Genomic DNA, 26,804 nt, shown 5'->3' on the forward strand with positions numbered 1-26,804 from the left:
CCCCTGTACATTTGTCACTGCAGTATTTCATAATTGCTGCTTTTTTCATGGGATTAATAATCATGTTTTATGTAACCCGTAAATGTAAATACAGGTTCCTGGCAGTCAGCTGGAGATTCACTAGAATAACTGAACTACAGAAATTTACATTTCATTTTGTTGAGATCAGAGTGTGCTATTAAAGTGAGCAACATACCCATCCTTATGAGCTGCATTCATTTTTTGTTTAATAAGCAATTATTGTTTACAGATATTCCACTGAGGAAGTACTGTTTTTATTAACACAAAACACATATAAGATTACAGTAATTTCTTGCATAGTTTTTCATTTATGTGAAAAGGAGCTCCCTTGTGATGACAGCAGGAATAACAGTTATTAAGTCAGTTTTCTGTTCAAGAATCACTGGAGACCGCTATCTCACCATTTTCCTTCTTCCAGCAGATTTTTAAAAGCATCACCAGTGACGATCCAGTCCAGGGTCAAGGAAGTCGGAGACTGATCAGTTTTTCACTCTCAGGTATGTCTTTGCTTGGATGCATAAAAAGCTATGAGACCAGAGGTTAGGACTGGAGATTTTTAAACCACAAAACAACCCCAACTGACTGTTTAGACTTAACTTTGAAACTTTGAGGGCCAAAGGTTTAAAGAAGGAAGACAAAGGTTCACCTGGAAAACATTGCATACAGGTGTACCTGTAATTGAAAGCAATTTTACGTCTGTAAAGTGGGGGTAATAATACTGACCTCCTTTGTAAAGCTGATTGAGAGCTACAGATAAAAAATGCTAAATAAGAGTGAAGTATCAGACGGGAAGCCGTGTTAGTCTGGATCTGTAAAAGCAGCAAAGAGTCCTGTGGCACCTTATAGACTAACAGACATTTTGGAGCATGAGCTTTCATGGGTGAATACCCACTTCGTCAGATGCATGTAGTGGAAATTTCCAGGGGCAGGTATATATATGCAGGCAAGCTAGAGATAATCAGGTAGTCCATCCTGGCAATATACAAAAACCTGTAGGAGAACACTTCAACCTCCCTGGCCACACTATAGCAGACCTTAATGTGGCCATCCTGCAGCAAAAAAACTTCAGGACCAGACTTCAAAGAGAAACTGCTGAGCTTCAGTTCATCTGCAAATTTGACACCATCAGCTCAGGATTAAACAAAGACTGTGAATGGCTTGCCAATTACAGAACCAGTTTCTCCTCCCTTGGTTTTCACACCTCAACTGCTAGAACAGGGCCTCATCCTCCCTGATTGAACTACTTCATTATCTCTAGCTTGCCTGCATATATATACTTGCCCCTGGAAATTTCCACTACATGCATCTGACGAAGTGGGTATTCACCCACGAAAGCTCATGCTCCAAAACGTCTGTTAGTCTATAAGGTGCCACAGGACTCTTTGCTGCTTTTAAATAAGAGTGAAGTATTATTATTAATTGCATGTGCAAAAGGGCAGTAAGGTGTCCAGCTATCCATTTGTACTTGCAGTTACTTACACTTATATGCATAATTGTGGCAGCTGCCTATACAGGCCCCAGTTCAGGAAAGCTTCCCTTTTCATGATATCACGTACGCATGTGATTAACTTCATGCTTATCCTTAAAGTCTGTTGAAGTCAATGGGATTTCAGCACATCCTTAACTTTAAGCACATGCTTCAGTGCTTCCCTGAATTGGACCCACAGATGTGCGTAAACAGGAGCTTGTGCATGTCTGTACTTTGAGCTCACAGAGGCTTCTACTTTTCTAAATTTGCCCTTAGATATTAGTACGCCTTCACCTTGACTATCACTCCTATTTCAAAATTATTAGTAGTAGAGGGTTGTGGTAGTGTCTAAGAATCCCAGTCATGTACCCCATTGTGCTAGGTGCTGTACAAATCCAGAACAAAATGACAGCTCCTGCCCCCAAAAGCTTGCAGTCTAAGTAAAAGTATAAAGAATACAAAAGAGGACTGTACATTTTAGAGCAATTAAGTAATGTAAGTAGATAGATTTAAAAAAACCCGTAAAATTAACATCCTGGAGCCAAATCCCAGAAACTGCTATACTGGATCAGCCCATCTAGCCTAATGTATCCTGCCTGCTGCACTAGACAGTACTTGATGCTTCAGAGAAACCCTATAGTGGATAATTATGGAACTACCTTTCCATAGGGAAAGTTTCTTCCTAAACCCATGTAGTTTGTGGTTTATATGTCCCTTATTTTGTATCCTGTCTGGGTAGATTTTAAATGTTTATCCAATCCATGAACATGTACTTAGGCTAATTTCCATTTAAGTCAGTGAGAGTTTGCCTGAGAAAGTACTGAATAAAAACTGAATAATAATCACTGAGTTCAGCGGAAGTTAGCCTGACCAAATGTCCCAGATAGGAAAACACTTATAACAGATACAAACTCTCATGTTTCAGGACATTAGCCAACCACTAACTATTTGAGATCAGAAAGAAATGGGAATTTGAGTTACTTTAGTGGGAATTTTTCTCAGTAGTCACTTATTTAGGGGATCAAAATTTGGTCCTGTGAGAGGTTACCTCAAGCCTTAACTGTTCAACAATAACACCAACAGTTATGGCTTTTGTGCCTTTTTAATCTTTTATGTGATTATATTAGTATAATTTTTGAATGTTTTAAAATGTTAAGAGAAATATTAGGGATCTATTTAATTAGACTTAATATAATCTATTTTAAAACTCCAAAGCAACTCTGTAATTAGCTTTCAAAATTGAAAAAAAACAATCATGACTTTTCCACCTCTCTGAGAGGAATGTCACACTTCAGATTATAGACAGCTGTGTCTGAGTTCTTTGTCATGTTGGATGCAGAAAGACAAAATGCACTCAGGTTCTTATAATGAAACAGCCACTTTATTAGAAGGCAGTTCATGGTCCAGTGACAGCATAACATATTTGCTGAAGGCACTTTGGCCTATTCTGCTGATTGATGGATAGATTTTACTGTCACAAGGTTTGTGTGAGATTCCACCTCTATTTTTCCTTTCTTAATATCACTCCTAGTTATAAGTCTGTGCATCACGTTCAATAATTTCTCAAGTTTTAATCTTTGCACACTTTGATACTTATATACTGTTTACAAGGTTTTCTATGGCACCAATGACCATAATATATGAACACCTCACAAACATTAATGAATTTATCCTCATAACCGCCTTGTGAGGTAGAGAGGTATTATTACCCCCATTTTACAGATATTAAGGACCAGATACTCAGAGGGCATAAATCAGCACAATTCATTGAAAATCTATAAACATTGTTTAGACTTCTAAACCACTTGGGGTGCTTATGAAAATTTTAGCCAGAAGTGGCAAAATTGGCAGATGATACAAAATTACACAAAATAGTTAAGTCCAAAGCTGACTGCAAAGAATTACAAAGGGATCTCACAAAACTGGGTGACTGGGCAACAAAATGGCAATTGAAATTCAGTGTTGATCAGAGCAATGTAATGCACACACCGGAAAACATAATCCCAACTATACCTACAAAATGGTGGGGTCTAAACTAGCTGTTACCACTCAAGAAAGAGATCTTGGAATCACTGTGGATAGTTCTCTGAACACATCTATTCAGGGCCAGCTTTAAGCCAATTTCCCCGATTCCCCGGAATTGGGCCCTGTGCCATTGGCGTCTTTTTAATTATTTTTTTTACTCAGCCAGTAGTGGGGGGGGTCCGCTCCAGTCTTTGGCGGCATTTCGGCGGTAGGGGGAGGGTCCACTCCGGGGCTTTGGCGGCATTTCGGTGCCACCGAAGACCTGGACCAGCCCCCTGCCAACGACACCCCGGACCGCCGCTGGATATTCAAATCGGGCCCCACCCTTCATAAAGCCGGCCCTGTATCCATTCAATGTGTAGCAGCAGTCAAAAAAGCTGACCATGTTAGGAACCATTATGGAAGGGATAGATAATAAGGTATAAAATATCATAATTCCAGTATTAAATCCATAGTACACCCACATGTTGAATACTGTGTGCTGCTCTGGTCTCCTCAGCTGAAACAAAATATATTAGAATTGGAAAAGTTTCAGAAAAGGACAACAAAAATGATGAGGGTTATGGAACAGCTTCCATAAGCAGAGAGATTAATAAGACTGGGACTATTCATTTTAGAAAAGACAATTCATGGGGGATATGATTGAGGTCTATAGAACCATAAACGATGTGGAGAAAGTGAACAAAGAAGTGTTATTTACCCCTTCACATAACATAAGAACCAGCAGTCACACAATTAAATTAATAGGCAGCAAATATAAACAATGAAAAGGAAGTACTTTACACAATTCACACTCAAACTGAGGAACTCATTGTCAGGGGATGTTGTGAAGGCCAAAAGTGTAACTGAGTTCAAAAAAGAATTAGATAAGTTTATGGAGGATAGGTGCATCAATGGCGATTAGCCAAGATGCTCAGGGATGCAACTCCATGCTCTGGGTGTCCCTCAACCTCTGACTGCCAGAAGCTGGGCGTGGACGACAGGGGATGGATCACTTGTTATTTTCCCTGTTCTGTTCATTCTCTCTGAAGCATCTGACACTGGCCACTGTCATAAAACAGTATAGTGAACTAGATGGACCATTGGTCTGACCCATTGTGGCCATTACTATGTTCTTATGTAATCAATGCTTAACCAAAATCCACATATACTACAGTTTGAGATTTTCAGAACAGTCTTTGTATGAGATTTGGCAGACCAATTTTAGTGGGAATTAGGTATCCAAATCCCTTAGGCACCTATGAAAAAATCTCAGCCTATATTTAATATATTTCATTTATTCACTAAATTTGTAACACACACACACGCCCCTCCCACCGCCAATCAAACTAAGCTGTTAGGATGTATTCTTTATAAACCCAAGCTGTTTACTGCTCAGAAGTCTATTACCCTTTCGGAGCTTCTGCTGGTATGGAAGTGACTTTCCATCACTTCCAAAACAGGTTTGTGCTTCCAAGGCACAGCCCAAGATTCATCGACTTTAAGGCCAGAAGGGACCGTTAAATCATTTAAATTTCTGTATAACAGAGTCCGGAGAATTTCACTCAAGTACCCTGTGCTGAGCCCAATAACTTGTATTTGATTAAAACATGTTTTCCAGAAAGCCACCCAGTCTTGATTTGAAAACCTCCAGAGATGGTAGTTTGTTCCAGTGGTTAATCACCAGAATGTTCACACTAATTGCTCAACTTTCTCTTGTATTTTTTTCTCATTGAAGACATTGTAAAAGTTCTGTCTTGCAGCCATTTCTGAATAATTAATTTATTCTCATTTAATTTATTAATAGACCTGAATTTTCCTTAGTACTACTTCTGCCTCTTCCCCTATATAAATAAAAAGCTGTTCTAATTCTCCTTGGTGCCCTTGAATATCACAAATTCATTTATCCCCTCCCCCCTTTTTTTTTTCTGTCCTTAATATTTTCCCTGCAAGCCTGGATTCTTGTTTGCTTACCTCCCCACTTTTCTACTTTTTAAAATCTCAGGTCTTTAAACGCCTCCTTGTGCAGCCACTCTGGCCAATTCTTATTTCATGGGTTTTTGTTTTTTAAGAGGAACTGCCCAGATAATTTTCTGCAGATCTTCCCTATTGTATTTTTTGATGACTGTAAGAACTTTATGGGGAGATGTGATAATAACGTTGGAATATCAGTCCCTTCAGCAGCTGATTGTGCAACCTTTATTTTCATGAATATCAAATGGAAGTCATGGGGACTACAGGCATAAGGATTATCTATTTATCAAGGTTGTGATATGGCTTCAATCATTAAGCACTTACATGAGTGAGGACTTCAGGATCAGGCTCTGACACAGTCATGAAGACTGCTCAGGACTATAAATAGAGAGGATCAAGGAAATAATTTTTCTGTCCATCATACATGTTACGTAAGTCTTATATAAGAAGCAAAAAGGTGCTCAGATTGATGTGCTGTCAGATCAAAGGTAGGGTCTGGTCCTCAAATTATTAAGGTGCCTTCATTCTATCTTGTGTCAGTCACTGCTTTTCTCACAGACAGGGCCGGTGCAAGGATGTTTCGCACCCTAGGCGAAACTTCCACCTTGACCCCTCCCCGGATCCCTTCTGCCCTGACGCGTCTCCCTGCAGCAGCTCCCCGCCTTTGCCCTGAGGCACCCCCCTCAACCCCAGATCACCCCTGCTCTGCACACGAGCACCCTATCACTGCTTCACTTCTCCTACCCTTCAGGTTTGTGGCACCTAAGCTGATTGGTGCCACAAGCCTGGGAGGCGGGAGAAGTGAAGCAGCCACGGGTGTGCTTGGGGAGGAGGCAGGGCAGGGGTGAGCTGAGGCGGAGAGTTCCCCTGCATGCCACCCCCCCGCTCCTTACTTGCTGCAGGTGGCCCTCCCCACGCTCCCCTGCCCCCGCTCCCTCTGCCTAAATGCCGGCGGTGACTGGGGCGGCTGAAGATCCAGCCGCCGTGGTCGCTGCCGAAGAAAATGACGCCCCTCAAAGCCCAGCACCGTAGGTGACCACCTAGGTCGCCTAAATGGTTGCACCGGCCCTGCTCCCAGACTTAATTGTATTCACCGTATCATTCCTCCATGCTTCCATTAACCTAGTGCAGGGTTCATATAATAGTAAGGAAAAAGAACTCTTCAAAATTGTAGGACTGATTCTCCATTCCTTTCCACCGCTCTTGTGGTGGTTTGAAGCCATGAATTTTAGTGCAGTTACACCATTATAAAACTGGCATACCAGAGGAAGAACCAGGCCCTGTATTTGGTGAGAGTTAAAATATAGTTAACCTAATAATCAGAACTTTCACAGCAAGGAGAGAAATTACATCACACACACAAAGACAAGGTGCAGTTAGGAACCGCAACCAACCCCAGGCCTACAACCCCTCTGTGACCTTTGCATGGAATGTTGGGGCCACTAGTGCCATGTAAACACAGACCTGATGACACTCCCTCTGATTATTGCAACCTCCCAACATTGACACAAGTGCCTCTTCCCCGCTGTTAAAGGTTTATAAGTGCTCCCTGTTTAATGCTGACTCAGGGAAGCATGGAGTACCACAGAATAACTTCTTTTTTCATGTGGAAATAGCAACATTTACAAGTTGATTGATAGGCCTGAAATCCATTAGAAGGCTTCAGGCGATGCAGAGTGCAACTTTGCTGTACATCCTGAAAATGTAAAGATTGGGCGCTGATTCGCAATGAGCTCAATGGTTTGGAGGTCTCTGTGTTGAATCCTTGCTACTCCATTTGCGCATCAAGAGCACACATCTTCCATGTAATGCCCTAATACGGTTGGTTGTCCACTATCTTAGGCAGAGTAGGAAACCAGGTGATTCAGTGATGAGATCATCTATAGTATGCTTGGTAAATATCAGGATCTGCCCACAGAATCTGCCAGGTGTCTTCTGGGTTGAAGTTGGATGACAGACTTGCTTCTCCAGCTGCCCAGAATGGTTGGCAGGACTTAAGGCAAGTGTGACACAAGGTTGTCATGGAGCAGGAGCTGTTGTTCAGCGAGAGCTTTCTTGTACTCGCACATCATAGTCACCTCTAACTCTATGGTTGGAGGAGGGATGTTTTTGAGGATTGGAAGACAAGGCAGCAAAGTGGATTTCAGGGTGCCAGTTACAAGTCTCATAGCTGCATTTGGCAGGATAGCAATGAGGTCTGTGTACAAGTTTCTTCCCCAGAAAGCTGTGCAGTACTTGGCTGTGGGATAAACTAAAGACACTGTTGCCATTCATAGTATTCGAGCAGTGCAACCCCAGCTAGAACCTGCTTGCTTTTGGAAGATGTTGTGACTCTTTGTTTTATGGGTCACCTGTTTCAGATGTTGATAGATAAGTTTGCAATGAAGGGTGACTTCTAGGTTGCTGGGGTTAGGATTGTGGGCGATTGCCTGAAGTTTATGTTCAGCATCCTCTTAACTTCAGAATTGCTGAGTTGGAAAGCTGACAACACCGTTTTTGATGGATTGGGTTTGAGTTGCCAGTACCAAAAATAGTTTTCCATCTTCTTCTGATCAGCAGTAAGAGTGTCTTCCGTTTTGCTGGATGTTGCGGCCTGTGTCGTTAGTGAGAGATCATCAGTATAAATGAGCTTATGTATAAGTTAAAAAGGGATGGTGCAAGTACTGATTCTTGTGAGAGGCCATTGTGCAGCCTCAACTTTTTGCAAACCTGATTTACGAGATGGACACGGAACTTTCTTCTTTGAAGGCATTGACCTAGTGAGTTGAAATGTCTGGCTGGATTGAAGCAGGTTGGATAGCTTCAGCACTAGGCCCGTGTGCCAGACAGTGCCATAAGCTGATGACAAGCCGATCAAAGCTGTGGCCATTTTAATCTTCCATTGAAAGCTGGCTTCAATGTGTGCCACAGAACTAACTTATGTGCACTAAAACTTCAGATTTACCACTGCCGAACAAAAGGCTTTTAAAAAAGATTTTTTTTCCATGTTGATGTGCCATATCATGCAACTTTCCCCAATATATGACACTGAGAAACAAATTATCCCATATAGTGCCTGGCTGAATTGGTCCACTTGTATTTGGACAAGTATCTGGAAGATTATTAATGAAAGCTGATTTGTTTTTTTAAATACTGAATACTATGATCTCCATAGTTTATTCCAGGTAATAGAATTAGACTGGAGGGTCATTATAGTTACCTGCTCATAAAGAAGAATGAGCAGGTAACTATAATATCAATAAGCAGGTAATTATAATATCAAGTGCTAGTTATTTTCATTCCTATCTGTCAATAACCCGTATCATTGGATAACAACACGGGCAATCTTTTCTCTACGGGAAAAATGTAGAAACATATACAGCAATAAATATTTCTGTTTGAGAGTCTTTTGAGGACACATCAGAGAAAACAAAATCAGTTCTCAGAGGCTGTTCTCATACTCTCTCTCATCCAGTGGCTTACATTACTAGCCTTATTCTGTTATTCTGCTCCAGCCCTGTCCTCAGCATCCCTTTTTCAATCATGGTTTGGGCTTTCCTGGAATGGACTGCTGACAGTGCAGTATTCAATGCAAAGCCAGTTGATCATAACGGATTTCAGTAGAATTGGGAGCCAGACTTTGTTTGAAAGGTGTTTTGTACATAAGAACCTCACGCTCAGGAGGGCAGTCTATACAAGCTTCCCATTTTTTAAATCTTTGTACAACATAAGGTTTACAGTCTGACCCAAAACAATTTGTGTAATGGTGCTGTTAAGAGCATGACAGCACACATTCTCACAGAAGTACTTTCTAGCAGAGTCTTCTTTCCCTTAATCTGGTTTGTGTTTGATTAAGAGTATTTGACAAATGTGAGAATAGGATTCTTAAAATACAGCATATTTGTAATGCTCACGTGTGACACCTTTTGAAATCTCTGCCTGATGAGCTGAGTATCCCAGGTGCAGAGGAGCACACCGTTCAGGCAGAGACATCCCTTAGGGACACATTTATTAAAGGGGGAAACTCTATATCCTATTAAAAGGAAAAGGAAAGAAGTTGGTAAAGTACAGACAGGCACTAGTGAGGAACAGTCCAACAAAATAGAGTCACATTTAAATATAACACATGAAGGCAAACAATGAATATAGACAAAATATACAAGTGCTGTATACAAATGCTAGAAGTCTAAATACTAAGATGGGTGAACTAGATAGAGTGCCTGGTATTAAATGGGGATATTAATATAATAGACATGAAAACTTGGTGGAATGAAGATAATCAAATGGACGGGGTAAAATCAGGCAGCAGGTTTAATACAAACAAGATAAAGTACTTCTTCACACAATTAACCTGTGGAACTCATTCCTATGGGATCTTGTGAAGGCCAAAAGTATAACTGGGTTAAAAAAAGATCTAGATAAGTTCATGGAGGATAGGTCCATCAATGGCTATTAGTCAAGATGGTCAGGGATGCAACTCCATGTTCAAGGCAGCCCTAAACCTCTGACTGTCCAAAGCCGGAGGGGAAGATGGGTAGATCTCTCCAAAATTGCCCTGTGCTGTAACCCCCTGAAGCTCCATGGCCACTATCTGACACAGGATACTAGGCTAGATGGACCATTGGTCTGACCCACAATGGCAATTATGTTCTTAAAAACAACAACAACAACAAAATTATTTATTCTTTCACTTGGGACTATCTTTTATTGGGTTTTATCATAAACTGTCAAGTGAAGCAAAATATTTTTGCTTAGCTCTGTAGAGTTTCTGATCCTTAGCCCCTCTTTGACACAGCTGTACTCTGACATACACTTTGGCCTTGGCTACACTGGTGCTTTACAGCGCTGCAACTTTCTCGCTCAAGGGTGTGAAAAAAAACACACACACCCCTGGGCACAGCAAGTTACAGCGCTGCAAAGCGCCAGTGTAAACAGTGCCCCAGCGCTGGGAGCGCGGGCTCCCAGCGCAGCAAGCTAATCCCCATGAGGAGGTGGAGTACGTGCAGCGCTGGGAGAGTTCTCTCCCAGCGCTGGCGCTGTGACCACACTCACACTTCAGAGCGCTGCCCCGGCAGTGCTTTGGAGTTTTTAGTGTAGCCAAGCCCTTTGTGTTCATTCGCAAAGCATTCCATTAGGAGTTCCAATCCATCAAGCATATCCTCTTATTGACACAATTACACCATTGTTAATGGGTTTTAATTGTCTCATCTAACCTATTGGCTCAGCTGACTCATCAGATTTCTGTTAAAGTACTAAAACTGTGTGATAATGAACATGTGTCAGATTATGACTTTTAAACAATCCTCAAAGAGAAATGATACTTAAAAAATATTTAGGAAGAGTCTCCAAAATTGGTTGAATTTATCTTCCTAATGTTTTACATCTCTTTAAGACAGTGACAGAAAGAAAGAAGCAAAACTGCTATTTATTGCCTTTGTTTCAATATGAAATAGAGTTTTAAATGAAAGAGGATGAAACTTTACACAAATAGCAGTTGAAATAAAGAATCACACACTGAAGTCATTATAAGCAAGTGGTTTCATGTTCCAAAGGAAGCTAGAAATGCATGTGGAAAAAGAGATTCAATGAGTACAGGCACTAGCTACTAAGGAGTCCTGAACTAATGAGATACAAAACAATCTACAGGTATTTCACAGGCTTCAAAAAGACAAGCAATAATGGGCTATGTGGCCTTCTTCAGGACCTTATGGGTAAATTTGAAGAGGCACTTGGGGGTTCCATCTGCATGCCTCACAGTAAAGCCCCTGGGAGTTGTGTAGCTAAAAATCCTGCTCTATGCTTTGAAATGGTAGGCATTTACTTTCCTAGGTTCGCTTAGAAGAAGCAAACCAGTACAAAGCAACAGACTTAAAGTGGGGGGGAAAAAAGCTCCCACTAAGCAGCAATAGTTTAAAAACCATATGGTATCATACAGCCAAAACTTCCAAGCTCAGTTGGCTAAATGTGGGTGCCTGAAGCCATATTTAGATGAATGTTAGATTCAGGAACTAAACTTTAGGCACTTGTATTTGAAAATTTGGACTGTATTATATACTATACAAAAATAAAAAATGTGTTGCATAATAAAATAATATTGCAATAAAATTAATGTTGAACAATGATGCTTTTATTGTATTAAAAAAAACAACAAAACATTATATTCTAACATACAGGATTCAAATGAGTTCCAGCTTATCCTTACAGAGAGCATCAAAAATATTTAGAAGGAATATTTCATATAAGGAATATTGTGCATTTCACCTACTGCAGCTTAACTGAATGTATCAAATAGAATTAAGTGAATCTTGACAAATTTAGCTTCTCCTTTTGCCTGTGGAGTATCTTTGAGCAAACCATGATTTTCCTGAATTTGTTCATGAGTCAAATTCAGAATTTTTTTTCTCAAATCAGTTGATCATGAGTGTTTGATTTTAAACTTGGTTGTGATTGGTTAGATAATTCACATGGCATTAGTTCTGTTCCAAGGTTAGATGAATACACAAGCGCTTTCAGTGTGAGTATTTCCATGTGCAAATCTAAAATTCAGTTCTGGCAAATTCTAAAAGGATGAAACTGAGATGTTTTCAGCAGAAACTTGCCAACTGTCAATTACTCAACTCTCTCTCTGCAGAAAGCACACTCAAAAAGAATGTGATCTTGACTAAGGATAGTTCTTTTTAAAGTGTAAATAAATATGCACAGAACACTTAGAGAGAGTTTATTGGGAACCTTTTACAAAAGGAAAATGAATTCACAAAAGATTTCACCCAAAGAATTTAAGTGACTTACCCTTAATCACACAACGTCTTGGACAAAGAAGGGAATTAGAACTCTTATTTGGACTCTCATTCTTGTGCCTTAAATTACAAACTAATTTTTACTTTCTCCATAGATGGGAGGATTAGTGCTTGTACATCAGTTTTAAAGTACTTTATAAATCCTAGGTGTATTGAAATTATTTGTTATGGTTTGGTTTTATGTTACAATGCAAGTAATATAGAAGTAATGTAGTACAATTTTTTATGTTCCTCCTTTGCCTTTTAATTTGTCATTAATTCTCCATGTAGTTCTGCGCTTTTCAGTGCACTAATTGGAGTGTGATTGCTAATCAGAATATTCACCTTTTTCCAGATTTCCAGGCTTTGGGTCTGAAGAAAGGAATGTTCTTCAACCCAGACCCATACCTGAAGATTTCCATTCAGCCTGGAAAGCACAGCATCTTCCCAGCGCTTCCTCACCATGGACAGGAGAAGAGATCCAAGATCACATGTAATACTGTGAACCCTATCTGGCAAGGAGAGGTAGGTAGCTGAGAATCTCTCATTCTCTAGACTGCTCTGTTCTTTTTTAGCCCTTTGTTTATAACATTTTCTCAGGACCTGGAAATAAGCCTGATGATATCTCAATCAACAGTAAATTAAAAAAAAACAAAAAAACAAAAAAAAAACCACCCTAGCTTCTTGTTCGTTACCAATCAGGGTTTTATTTTTTAAATGTAAAAGACCTTAAATCAGTCAACTTGATCAAATGTATTTTAACTACTGTTAGTGCTCAACAGAAAAATACATACCTATAAATTTTCTAGGTAACCCCCTTTTCAGCCTGAGTCAAACAGCTTGCTCTACTGTCTCATTTTGTTCTAAGGTTAACTTACAGTTTGGTACAATTATAGGACTGCATACAGTTTCATCTTCACTTATTTTCTCTTTTTCACAGACAAATATATTTTACCCATACATGTCCAGTGTATCTGAATATCTGTTTATTTGTTTTCTACATTAGATTTTTGCTAACTTAAGCGCCTGCTATTTATTTGTTTAGTACAATACCAAAGTACTTATTCCCTAGTTAACAATTCTTGACCCAATCATTTCTAGCAGGCTAGCATTTTTCTTGACATGACTTCGAAAGCATCATGGGGAATTCTGGCTCAGAAGCATTCCATAAGCCTTATAAAAAAATATCTGGCCCATAGGTCAACATGGTTAAAATTGTGATTTAACTGATTGGTCTTGTTCCATGACAATCCTAAATGTATTAATGCCAAAGAGCTAATTTTCTGTGAAGATGAATGTTAGATTAATACTTTCCATACATATTGTATTTTAAGGTCATTATTTTAAAAAATCATTACTGAACATAGGCATCATCCAGCACTGAAAAATATAATCGGCTGTTTTTGAAAGCTGCTGTTAGACTAATTGAAGTCTTGTAGTTATGAAAATATAGAGAGAACATTGTATGAGGTGCAACAGATGCAGCATGCAATCAAAAAAGGGTGTGTGTGATTGAAAAATGTCAGTGGTAATGTAAATTAGAGGCAGATTTGCCCATCACCTGGAAGAAATACTCTGAAGTCAGCTGCACCTGCTTGAATGGATTCAATAGGCCCCAGTGAGAACTTAGGGCTTTACACTGTTGCCAGCTGCTTTTAAAATACACCTGAAACAGCAGCATACAGCACCTCTGTCGTAAACTAAGAGCACTAAACACAAAAGGCCTGATTTACCAGCGTTTCCTATTGGGCCAATTAGTTCCATTTCGAAAAATGGTAAAAAACGCAAAACAAATGAATGGATCCAAATTAAATATAAACTGAAAAATAGTTTTGGGCTAATCTGTGTTGAACCCTATGCCAAAGGAGTGAGGGGGGAAAGAGATCCAAGGAACAGTGACTGCATGCTCCTGCACAGGAGATGGGTAGCATTAGGGAGCACAAGGACTATGTGAGTGTAGCCATGCTACCAGTACGTGGTACCCCAGAGGAGTGGGCAGGGACATGGCCCGAATCCTTCATTTGGTGTTAACTGGTGCAGTTGGCAACACTTGCAGTGGAGGCACATGCTGTCCCTGTGCAAAGAGTGATGAAGTGGTTGTATTCATGGAGACTGAGTGGGATTTTCTGAAGCATTCAGTACAAACCTAACTCTGCTCCCACCTAAGTCAATACAGTTAAATATGATTTATTTTCACTTTTAGGCCCCTGTGCATTACCAGAGCAGTATAAAATGGCTTTAGTGTAAATGAGACTCAGGCCCTCTGAGACTGGCTGCTGCTCTGACAGTTAGTCAGCTCTCCTTCCTCCAGTCATGCCGGGAGGTCAGAGTTTGTTCAGTGACATTCCATTTCAGACAGAGTTTTGGAGTGATGGAGGAAAAAACAATGAGATGGTATAATTGAGGCTTGAACAAAAAAAAAGCACCGTGGCTTCAAACTTCTTCACTCAGCCCCATAGTTCTCTTGGTGGCATGAGAGCCTCCAGGCTCTCATCTTTAGTACTGTTAGCCAGCATGACTAAGAAATTCTAAGCAATTGTGGTGTCTGTCAGCATACTCCATTCCTGCCTTCTCTGCAGCCACTATGAAGCGCTTCCTCACCATGGACAGGCTTTGAAGATATTTAGCTGCCACAGAGCAGTAATACATTCTCTGTTCTCCAGGCACTAGTGACCTGAAATCTTCATCCATTTGTCCACGTCACTTTCCACTGACTACAAGTTATTGGGCCTGATTCTCCGTAAGGAGAGCTGGAAATGCTATCAAACCAGAATGGCAGCATTTTATACCGACTCTGTGTGCATTTTTCACAGGTATACATAACTACATAAGCAAAAAAATCAGGCCCATGGTATGTAAAAATCAGGTGTGGGTTTTTTCCCCATGAAAATGTATTAGGTCCTGAATTCATTTTAAATTGATTGGTTTTGATTGGTTTTTATAAGATGCACTGTCATTGTGTAACTGCTTTGTGTAAACAGCAACCAGATGTTCCTCTTCCTTAATTGAATTACAAGTCTAATTGGGGATATTTGCTTACCTTACCTGAAAATTCAGGGGTGGAGGTTGAGTGAGGGGAAGAGGACTGTGCAGTCATTATAAATCTTTGCAGACTGGGGTCTTAAGTCTGCTCTGTTATGCCTGGGCAAACTCATAACTACCCAAGAGCAGAAATTAGCTTAAATTTTGTAGGTGCTATCCACCATAGTAAGGTCATGCAGAGCATGAGGAAATGATTCATTCACTGCCTTGCATTCATGTACCCTAATGTTCCCTGGATATATACTATGTTGTTTCATATATTTAACCAGTACACTTAGATTTCATACAGTATAGCACCTTCTGTACTTGTATCCCAGAGCACTGTGCTCAGTGATGAATTAAATACTGGGCATGTAATTCACCACAGTTATAGGCAGCTGCAACTCTGTGAGCTAAAGATTGCAACCATTGTGAATTTGGCCTTGGTACTATGCTGCTTCACCAAGAAAATTTGATAGACATTGTGATCATCATTAGCTCACACACAAACGGGTATTTCAGCATGTGTTCCTGGCTCTAGCCAGGTGGACAGTGTTACCTTTTAGACAATATTCATGGGATCTTCAGCTTTCATCTGAACAGCCACTAGGGAAAGGCAGAAAGGACCTTGGTTTAATTTATCTTGCAAAGGTTGCGCCTCTAGTGATGCAGCAATCTTTCTGGTCCCCTATACATATACTGTCAGCTTTAGCTTTGAGTCCATGTTCTAGTGTGAAATTTTTTCCCAGTAGCTTCTAGCTTAGAAATAAGAATGTTACAGGCAGAGATATACTTACAGCTCTGTGTCTGGTTAATGTGAGAGCTATAGCACAGGACACAGGAATGGGAGTCTGGAGATTAAAAGAGAATTGGATAAATTCATGGAGGTTAAGTCCATTAATGGCTATTAGCCAGGATAGGTAAGGAATGGTGTCCCTAGCCTCTGTTTGTCAGAGGATGGAGACGGATGGCAGGAGAGAGATCACTTGATCATTGCCTGTTAGGTTCACTCCCTCTGGGGCACCTGGCATTGGCCACTGTCGGTAGACAGATACTGGACTAGATGGACCTTTAGTCTGACCCGGTATGGCATTTCTTATGTTCATATTCCCAATTTTGCTTTTGTGCTGACTTTGGATAACCTTGCCGGGTCTCAGTTTAACCATCTGTATTAATATTCTGATAACATTGACACATCCCGGTCAAGATGCGAGCTCCATTGTGATTCACGCTGTATAAACATAGAGACAGTCCCTGCCTGAACAGTTTACAGTCTAAATGACAAGACAGGCAAATGGTGATATGAGAAAGAAAGTAGTGTTACCTCATTTTATATTGGAAAATTGAAGCACAGAGAAATTCATGACAAGATTTTCAAAAGCAGCTAATGATTTTAGGAAGCTTAAATTTGGGGTGATCAGCATGAGACATCATTAAGGGCCTTGATTTTTCAGAGGATATGGCTCAGAACTTTGTGAAAATTAGGCCCCTCTAAGATATCTGCCTTTAAACACCCCAAAATTGAGGCACCTGAAATCACTGGCCACAGTAAAAAGCTTGGCTTAAGTGGTTTGCCCCAGGTCACACAGGAAACATGTAGTCAGGTCAGAAATTGACCACAGATTGGCTAAACCCCAGTGTAGTGCCTTAACCACAAACTTATTGTTCCTTTTTAACAATAGGCAAAATTATATTTACCTATCTTTGTAAAATGCTTTAAGGTCTGCATCTGAAAAGTGGCAATAATGATTATATCTAGTGTGCCGGTGCTTACGTGTCTCAAAAAAAGTGTCACTTTTTAGGAAGTTACTCCTATCAGCCTTATATAAGAGAAATTCCCATAGTCTGCTCTGCTGAAAACAGAATAGCTGTGTCACATTTAATGAGTACAGGAAATATGATGTGTTTTCTGGAATAAATAAAGGGTGCAGTTAGGGAGTTCTCTATTTAATCTAGATTTTATGTATCTGCCACTTAATGAGCAAGTCTAAATGTAGCATGGAGGGACATCATGTGCTAAATTTGAGAGAGCTTTTGGTTCCTAAAGTAATAAATGAATGGATACCATTCCCACATGGAATTTTCCATCTGTCTCAGAAGTAATATTGAGATTTGTCATTGCATATTTCATTCAAGAACCATTCAGCTCAAGTTACAGATAGATAGGAGTTAGAAATTTCTTAAATTGATCTGTTTTGCAGTGCTTTATATAAGAGAGCACAAGCGAATGGAAATTTCTTATTAAAATATGAGGGTAGTATGCAGCATTTTGACACCTGTGGTAGGGCTCTGAGTGAAGTCAAAGAGTTTTCACACATGAGGCTGTTCACTGAGGCATCCTACAACCAAGGTGACATCTCTTGTCACAGCTGAAAAGCAGATTTGTGATTTGTGTCTTTACATGTTCTCAGAGGCATAATGTAAAATGCTGCTACTACAGTATTTTGCACACAGGATTATGGAAATGGTCAATTATTAGCGGTAAATATGCCCAATGGCCTGTGATGAGATGTTAGATGGGATGGGATCTGAGTTACTACAGAGAATTCTTTTCTGGGTGTCTGGCTGGTGAATCTTGCCCACATGCTCAGGGTTTACCTGATCACCATATTTGGGGTCGGGAAGGAATTCTCTTCCAGGGCAAATTGGTAGATGCCTTGCGGGGGGTTCGCCTTCCTCTGCAGCATGAGGCATGGGTCACTTGCTGGAGGATTCTCTGCACCTTGAAGTATTTAAACCATGATTTGAGGACTTCAATAGATATAGGTTATGATACTGGAGTGAGTGGGTGAGATTCTGTGGCCTGTGTTGTGCAGGAGGTCAGACTAGACGATCATAATGGTCCCTTCTGACCTTAAAGTCTATGATTCTATGATTGCAACAATGCAAATATGTTGGTAATAGAATGCTGGAAAAAAATCTTCTCTATTGTCATATGTAAATAACCATATTAATTCCCACTTTATTGGTACTCCTATTTAAAAACTATCCATCTCTTCCTGCTTCTTAACAAAGATTTAATAGCTATAGTAGCAGAGACTGTCATGATTTGTCATATTTGCACCTTGTGGACGAGGGGGTGCCGGGGCTCAACCCTCCCTGGGGAGGAGGGGAGCCACACTGGCCTCGTCTCGTTGTCCGAGGGCCTCTGCCCTCGGGATCGCAGTCCGCTCCGGCGGTTCGGACCCCGTGTGCGGGACCGAACAGCTACACAGTTAAATACTTGGGGCCCAGCCCTTGCTTCGGGCGGGGCACCAAACACAGTTCAGCTAGCTCTGGCCTTTGGAGCAGGGCAGAGCAGTGGCAACGGGGGGCGGGGGGAGTCTGCCACCCGGTTATGGGTGGCAGGGGAGCGCAGGCCCACCCACTCCTCTGCGTTCCAGCCCATGGCCCTAATAGCAGCTGACGCCGCTAGTGGTGGTCAGTGGGGAAGGGGGTCCTAACCAAAACACACTGACATAGGCGCAGGGCCTTCTGCAGCCTGACTATAGTCAGCTGCCCCCGGGCTATTTCCAGCCTCCCCTCTGGTTCCTACCTGGTCCGTTGGGGCGTCCAGTACCATGGGCTCCTCCCAGTCCAGGCAGGGCGGTAGGTCCGGGAATACCTCCGGGGTGGCGGACCAGGTCTGGTCTGGCGGCTCCTCGGGGCTGTAGTGGGGACGGGGCAGCTCCGCGTCGTAGCGACTGCGGGGCAGCTTCCACCGGCCTCGGGCCTCAGCGGCTTCCCGGTGAGGAGGGTCAGCGGGCACGTCTGCTCCTGCCAGCGGCCAGGCCCTGACTGAGGGCTGAGGCCCGGCTTTTATCCTTCCGGGTCACCGCCTTACCCTTTGAGGGGCAGGACTTCCTCCCAGTGGTTCCGCCCTGGGGGGTGATTGACAGGGCTCAACCCTCCCTGGGGAGGAGGGGAGCCACACCACCTCGCTACACACCTGCTGAGGATCTGGCTCTTTGTGTACTATGCTGCTATCTTGTTAACATTGTGAAGTCATTGGCCCCAAACCTGCAATAAGCTCTTCTCTCTTTTCCCCCTCCTTTTTCTTTCAGCTCCCCTTTCAGGCAGAGAGGGGTCTGTCGCAAGGGCGTAGCAAACATCCTTGCTGAAAGAGCTGAGCCAAATTTATCCCTAGTATAAGGCATGAGGTCAAAGCCCTGTTTTTCTCAAAGGTCTTTATGAACGCCAAACACTATTATATTTGAAATCTTGGAGATTTTTTTTAAGTGTTTGGTTAAGACAGGAAATTGCCTTTAGGCTTAGTCAGTCATAAGTGTTGGTTTCACTGTATATGTTGTATTTAATCTTTGGGACATCAAAGGCTTGATTCTGATCTAACACTTGGTTCACACCATTGATTTCAATTGGCTTAAACTGGTATATAATCAGAATCAGGTCCCATGTAAGGTCCTGTACATGTCCCAAGCATGAAGCTACCTGGTAGTCTGCAGAGTTACATGACACTAATGGTTAAGTGATTCTATCACACTAACTGTATGTAAAATGGAAAGCAAACCTGTGGGGGAAAAAACCTGAAAATTGGTCTAAAACCAACAAGATGTAATTTAATAAAGACAACTGTAAAGTACTACAAGTAGGACAGAAAAAAATCAAATGCACAATAAAACAGGAAATAACTGGCTAGGCACCGGTACTGTTGAAAAGAGTCTGAAGGTTACCAAAGTTATAAATCTATAGTACTCCCACATCTTGAATACTGTGTGCAGGTGTGGTTGCCCCATCTCAGAAAAGATATATTGGAATTCGAAAGGGTTCAGAAAAGGGCAACAAAAATGATTAGGGGTATGGAACAGCTGCTATATGAGGAGAGATTAATAAGACTTGGACTTTTGAGCTTGGAAAAGAGATGACTAAGGGGGGATCTGATAGAGGTCTATAAAATCATGACTGGTGTGGAGAAAGTAAATATAGAAGTGTTTATTTCTTCTCATAACATAAAAACTAGGGGTCACCAAATGAAGTTAATAGGCAGGAGATTTAAAACAAAAAAAAAAAGGAAATATTTCTTCCCACAGTGCACAATCAACCTGTGGAACTCTTTGCCAGAGGATGATGTGAACACCAAAACTATAACAGGTTTCCAAAAAAAAAACTAGAAAAATTCCTGGAGGATAGGTCCATCAATGGCTATTAGATAGGATGGGCAGGGATGGTGTCCCTAGCCTGTGTTTGCTGGAAGCTGGGAATGGACAGCAGGGGATGGATCACTTGATGATTGCCTGTTCTGTTCATTCCTTCTAGGCACCTGTCATTGGCCACTGTCAGAAGATAAGATACTGGGCTAGATGGACTTTTGGTCTGACCCAGTTTGGCCATTCTTATTGCTCACAAATTACATAGAAGTCAATAATGTGATATAGCTGAGAAATAGGCTAATATGATTCTAGGGTGTATTAACGTGAGTGTCATATGTAGGACACAGCAGGTAATTGACCTGCTTTACTTGGCACTGGTGAGGCCTCAACTGGAATATTGCATCCAGTTCTGAGTGCCCCACTTTAGGAAAGACGCGGACAAATTGGAAAGAGTCCAGATGAGAGCAACAAAAATGGTAAAACCTGACCTATGAGGAGAGGTTAGAAAAACTAAGCATGTTTAGTCTTGAGAAAAAACTGAGGAGGGACTGATAAGTCTTCAAAATTTTAAAGGGCTGTTATAAACAGGATGGTGATAAATTATTCTCTGTGCTGAAGGTAGAAGTAGTAGTAACAGGCTTAATGTGTGGCAAGGGAGATTTAGGTTAGACATTAGGAAAAACTTTCTGACTATAGAGTCAGTTAAGCTCTGGAATAGACTTCTAAGAGACATTGTGGAATCCCCACCGTTGGAGATTTTTAAGAACATATTGAACAAACACCTGTCAGGAATTGTCCTTCCTCAGTGCAAGGGGCTGTACTAATGGCCTCTCAAGATCCCTTCCAACCCTCCATTCCTATGATTCTATGAAAGAATGTTCTTTTCACAATCTTCTTTCCCTACTAGAATGGAAATAAGGTGGGGTGCATACTGATTTTGTTCATCTCTCCTAATGAGATGCCTCTGGCATCATGTTCTTTGTATGAGGCCCTTTCAAAATATCTTTTTAATGACAGCAAGCTGTAAAGTAGCCCATCATGCAGTCAGTACAAATCTTACTGCAAGATTTAAATAAAACCAAGTCCCAATGTCTGCCTTCATAAACCTAATTTTGAGGAGCAGTGGCACCAGGTTTTTCAGTGACATGGTTTTTATTTTGTTTTCAAAGGACTTGGACTGATTGGGAATCACAAGCTTGAATGAAAAAATATTTGTTCAAGAAATAGTTCACTTTTCTTAAACATGGTTAGAAAATGCTCTCAGTTTGCAATTAGAGTACTTCGGGGCCATTCAGACTTTTATATAAGACATATTGACAATATTTCTTTCTTAATAACTACAGCAGTTTGGCTGAGCTAGCTTCATAAGTGTTTTGTTTATTTACCAGTGAGTGGGTAGAGTCTCAGGAATGGGCACCCATTTCATGTGCCATTCAAAATTGGCTGTTACCTCCATCCAGTGTATTTAAGCTGGTAGAAAGTGTTACGTGTTAGAGAAGACATAAATCTTAGGCTCTTGTAATTTATGGTTCTAGAAGGATAGCTGAGCCCAGATTACCAGCCAAACTATAACTAGGATACTCACAATCTGACCTACCTGTAGTTTCATTTGGTTGTTATTGTCTTAATTACATGTTTTTGGTGCAAAATGGTGGCTGCTTTTCCTGAAGATAGGTGCATTTTAATGATGGGTTAAATGATCTGCATAAATATAGCTATTAAGCACTGTTGTAAAAGGGATGCTGGATTAGATAAATTGAAAGAATTATTATATGAGTCATTTAGCCAAATACATCTTGTAGACACCCAACTAACCTCATTACTTGCTTGTGGCAGGTTTTGTACCTCGTTGACCCCTTGAGTTGGGGGGAGCGAGTGGTAATCCTGCCTTTCTATGCCTACATCTGTTCCCTCCCTCCCCAGTAGTCAGCACAGTGTGGCCCAATGGCTAGGGTCCATATACTGTTTCTCCCTGAGTGGGGTAATGCAGTCTAGTGGCCAGAGTTCATGCACTGTGCCCCTTGGGCAGTGTGGTCCAATGGCTAGAGTCCATCTAATTCCCACTTCCCTAGTGGGATAGCATGGCCTAGCAGCCAGAGTCAATTCAATGTGCCTCTAGGGCAGTGCAGCCCAATGGCCAGAGTCTACATGATTCCCTATCCCTTCATGGGATAGCACAGCCTAGCAGCTGGAGTCCATGCAATGTGCCTCTAGGGTAGTGTGGCCCAATGGCTGGAGTCTGTCTAGTTCCCCCTCCCCAGTAGGATAGTGTGGCCTAGTAGCCAGAGTCCATGCTTCCCCCTTCAGAGGCAAAACAGGGATCAGGTAACTGGGGCCATCACAAAGGGGCAGTGGCCCCTGGTAAGAGGGCCCCAGCCCACCTGACTCCATCAGGCCCTGACCCAGGGCCCTGCCCAAGGCAGAGAGGTCCACAACAGGGTCAGCAGGGAATCCTACCAAAACATGCTGACCTCATAATGGTGGGCAGTACCACTCCCTTACTTTCCCTGAGTCACTTCCTACCAGTTCTCCAGCAGCAGTAGTCCATATGGCATCTGGGTCTGCAGGTTCCTCAGCACAAGACACTCCCTGGAGTTCCAATAACTGCAAGCCTCTGGTCCAGGTCTCTGGCTCTCCAGCTCCAGGATGTCCAGGCTCCTCAGCACCTGTCACTCCCTGGACTTCTGGTAGCTTCAGTTCTCTGGTCCAAGTTTCTGGCTCTTCAGCTTTCATGGGTAAAGGCTGGAGCCCGAGCCTGAGCCAAGCATCCTACCTCCTCAGCAGCCAGCACTGACTGAGCAGCTCTGCAGGCTTTTATACCTGACTTCCAGTTGGAGCATGCCCAGCAGAGCCGTAGGGGTGGGGCTTCCTCTGCTAGGAGGGAAGGGTTAATCCCCTTGGTACCAGTGTGGGGCCAATCCACCCCGTGACACTGCTAAATATCTTAGTGAAGTTCAGCAGATTGTTTCCTTTTTATTAAAAACACACAAAAACTGTGAGCTCCATTAATAATTATGGTTGGGATTTTCAAAAGCATCTACATGACTAACGATCAAAAGTCCCAATGAAAGTCAATGGAATTTATAGTCTTAAATCTTTGAAAATCCCATGCTATGTCACCTACTGTGCTACAAACCTTACTACAATGAAAGCCTTATCACAAAGGGGCTTGATCTAAAACCCATCAAAGGCACTGTAACTCTTTCAGGCCCTTAGTCTTCTTATTGACACCTCTCTTGGGGCGGGGTGTGGACAGCATTCCTATTTATTCTGTAATTCCCTGGCACAGAATTTTATGTGGAGTCCAAGAATCTACCCTGGCCACAGAATTATGCTCCAGAATCTAAACTTTAATTTAAAAAAAAATGAGCAAAATTGTCAAATCTAGATGGCTAAATTAAGTTTCTAAATCCATAACTAGGCACCAAAATAAAAATTATGTGATTTAAATCAGTGCTGAACATCAGCAGCTCCCATTGACTTTCTGGGATTTGTTGGCATTCAGTCCTGCTGAAGATCAGACCATTTCTACTTAGGTGCCTAAATATGGTGTTAAGAGTCTAATTTTTGCATCCTGGTATGAAAATTTTGGTCAGCATTTTTAGAGCTAATGGTGAGAAATATAATCTTGAAAATGTGATTCAGGTATAAAATATGGTTATGTTGTCTTCCAGACAACGTGAAATAATAGGTTTCAAAGGTTTGAACTGCCCCATAGGATGTTATCACCTACAGATGCCAATTAAAACATCACATAATTTCACTGTTGATCACACATTAGCTAGTTAATGTGCTTATCTTGCCATCCCAAACAGCTTCCCAAAGCTCCTGGGGTGCTGACAACCTTCAGCTCCTTCATCTTGACAACTTCCCCAGTGTAACCCGGGACTTGTCAGTACAAACATCTGCAGGATTTTGCCATCTGAAAATGTTGGGATGATGTAAATTAAACTCAATTTAATATCTAAGGTCCAAATTGTGACTCCTTTATTCATGTTAACAAGAGGTTACTCACAAGAATAATTCTAGAATGAGCAAGGGATTTACAACATGGCCCTAAATAAATAACAGTGGGGATACTGTACTGATTAAACTATTCATTTTGTTATTTAATTCAGTTAATCACTCCATTTTAAAATGTAAGTGAATCTGTTGCAGAACTTTTTTCTTCCATAAAAACTGGAGAACTTTACCCCACAGAGTTTAGGTCCAGCTTCTACACAAGGGATGAAATCCTGATTCCACTGAAGTCAATGTGAATATTGCCAAGGTTTCAGTGATGCCCTGATTTCACCCAGCATACACAGACCTTATGTACGGAAGCCTCATTATAAAGCACTTGCTAACAAACAGCCAAGCAAAATGGAAAAGATCGAAAATGTATTCAACTGCATAGCTGTCATTTTCTGAATATCTGCTGATAATTGAAGTGCGAAGGCCCAAGACAGCTCAGATTTCCTTCAGGAACTGATTAAAAGCAAGAAGTAAATACATTAGATTGCTTTAATATGTCATTCTGCTACATATATAATTTAACTTCAATTTCTGTTCTCCAAAAAGTATGTAAGTCTTGCTAGTCTCACACTTCAATGCCCATAGGAGTCCTCAGAGTATTTTTAATCTGTGCTATACTAATAAATATGTAGGCACTACATGGAGGAATGAAAGAGAAATCATAATTAACTGTGGAAGTGGTATTTGAAATTGATGTTTCCATGAGTTCTTTTAAATTGTTAATGGCATTGTACTGACATTTGCTATTAATAAAACAAGAGAAGTCTTGCTAAACTATTGAAGCCTCCAAAGAAGAAGAATTTTTAAAGAGTCTATCAACCACTAACTCAGGATTAGAGAACATATGAAATTAATGTAAGGGGAACTTTTTCTGTTTTTCGTTTCTATAGCGTGCACATCATAGGCATATAGCAAGTCTGTGCCTGGAGGCTGTATCCAACTTTCAAGGCAATCACTGGAAACATTCTCATTGACTTCAGCAGGATTTGGATCAGACCGTAGAACAGCAGCACATATTCAGATATAGACTGGGAGACTCATCCAGCGAAAGAGACATTGTGCTTCAGGATAACATAGCACTGTTGGGCTGGCTCAGTTGGCTGAAGGGCACTCTTTATTGCTGCTGAATTTGGAAGCAAAGTGTCCCCTAGTAGATCCTTTATATAAGTCCTATAGTATTCTACAGTTATGGACCAAAACTCTGCAGCTTGCAGTACTGATGCTGCAATGCTTTGTGTTGTTACTGTTTAATACTGTAGTATTTTTGAAGCAGTTATGGATGTGCTACGATTGCATTTATAGTCATTGTTTTTCCCTGATACTTTATACTTCCTGTCATAATGTGCATTTCATTATATTCACAATATATAGCTATTACACAGTAGCAGTCACTACTGCTGCAGGATCCCGTATCTATCCACATTGGCTCACAAGCGGCACAGTGTGCATTTTGCCATCTTTCCTCTTATGCCGTCACTTAGGAACAAGCAGAATTTGGCCCCAGCTGCTTAAGGAACAAAAGTCCCCCATGAGTTTGTATAGTTCAGACAAATAGTATAGTATTAGGCAATAATTACAAGCACGGGAAGTTTTTGAATAGTGGACATTTCCGTGTCTTTAAATAATGGAGATGGTGAATGTTGCGGGAAATTAAAATGTAATTGACTAACTATACTACTGGAAATGAAAAACCTAGTGATGAAATATTCAGCTAAAAGACTAAATCTGTTCTCATCCATCAAAACTAAATTATAGTCTTTTAAGTTTTACTTCTTCTTACATCTTCCCTTTGGTATGATAGATATCTCAGATAAAATTTCTTTTTAATTATATTGCGTATTCAGCTGCAAATCAAGAGCCTCATTCCTCCTGTCACCTATGTTTTAATTTATCTACTCATCATCAGCTACACTGACAATCTTTTCAAAGAACTAATTTGTACATAAATCCAGTCTAATCAGGGTTAATGGATTTATTCTGATTTATTTCAAATTTCCTTTATATTATTGTTAGAAGCCTGTCTCTGTGATTCTCCTCTTTTCCTCTCATGATGGTTTTACCATGTTAATTCAAATATGAGAATAATGTTGGTGAAAAATACAAACTGGGAGTTAATCATGAAAATCAGCTAACTTAATGTTATAATTATGTTTAACCCCTGGAATGGAGTTTCCCTTTTAAATGGGTGCAGATGTATTCTGCAAAGGCAACATTTAACGTGTAACTTGAGTTCTGTACCATATGTGAGCAGCATGCATAAAATCCCCATGCAATCCACTTGCAAGAATAATTTGTGTATGCACAAACCAATGTTGAGTCAGGGAACAGACATGCAAGTTATAGTCTTGAACCCTGAAAATGACACTTGTTACAAGGTGTCTGCAAAGTAGCCTCTCTCAACGTGTTTTAAGGAAGGCCAAGCTTAGGGTAACCTCTGTAAACATAGAATCATAGAAATTT

General features: G+C 41.0%; 1 protein-coding gene across 2 annotated transcripts in view; it reads left to right on the forward strand.

Moving 5' to 3' along the window:
- HECW1 (HECT, C2 and WW domain containing E3 ubiquitin protein ligase 1) overlaps positions 1-26,804 on the forward strand; it is a 394,082-nt gene that overhangs the window by 240,681 nt on the left and 126,597 nt on the right. For both annotated transcript variants that reach the window (XM_030551407.1, XM_030551408.1), the window contains 2 exons: positions 443-518; positions 12,578-12,747. In XM_030551407.1, coding sequence (XP_030407267.1) covers positions 443-518; positions 12,578-12,747 — 246 coding nt within the window. The remainder of the gene's footprint in view (positions 1-442; positions 519-12,577; positions 12,748-26,804) is intronic.

The sequence above is a fragment of the Gopherus evgoodei genome, chromosome 2 (genome assembly GCF_007399415.2).
Source record: "Gopherus evgoodei ecotype Sinaloan lineage chromosome 2, rGopEvg1_v1.p, whole genome shotgun sequence".
In the NCBI taxonomy this organism is placed as follows: domain Eukaryota; kingdom Metazoa; phylum Chordata; order Testudines; family Testudinidae; genus Gopherus; species Gopherus evgoodei.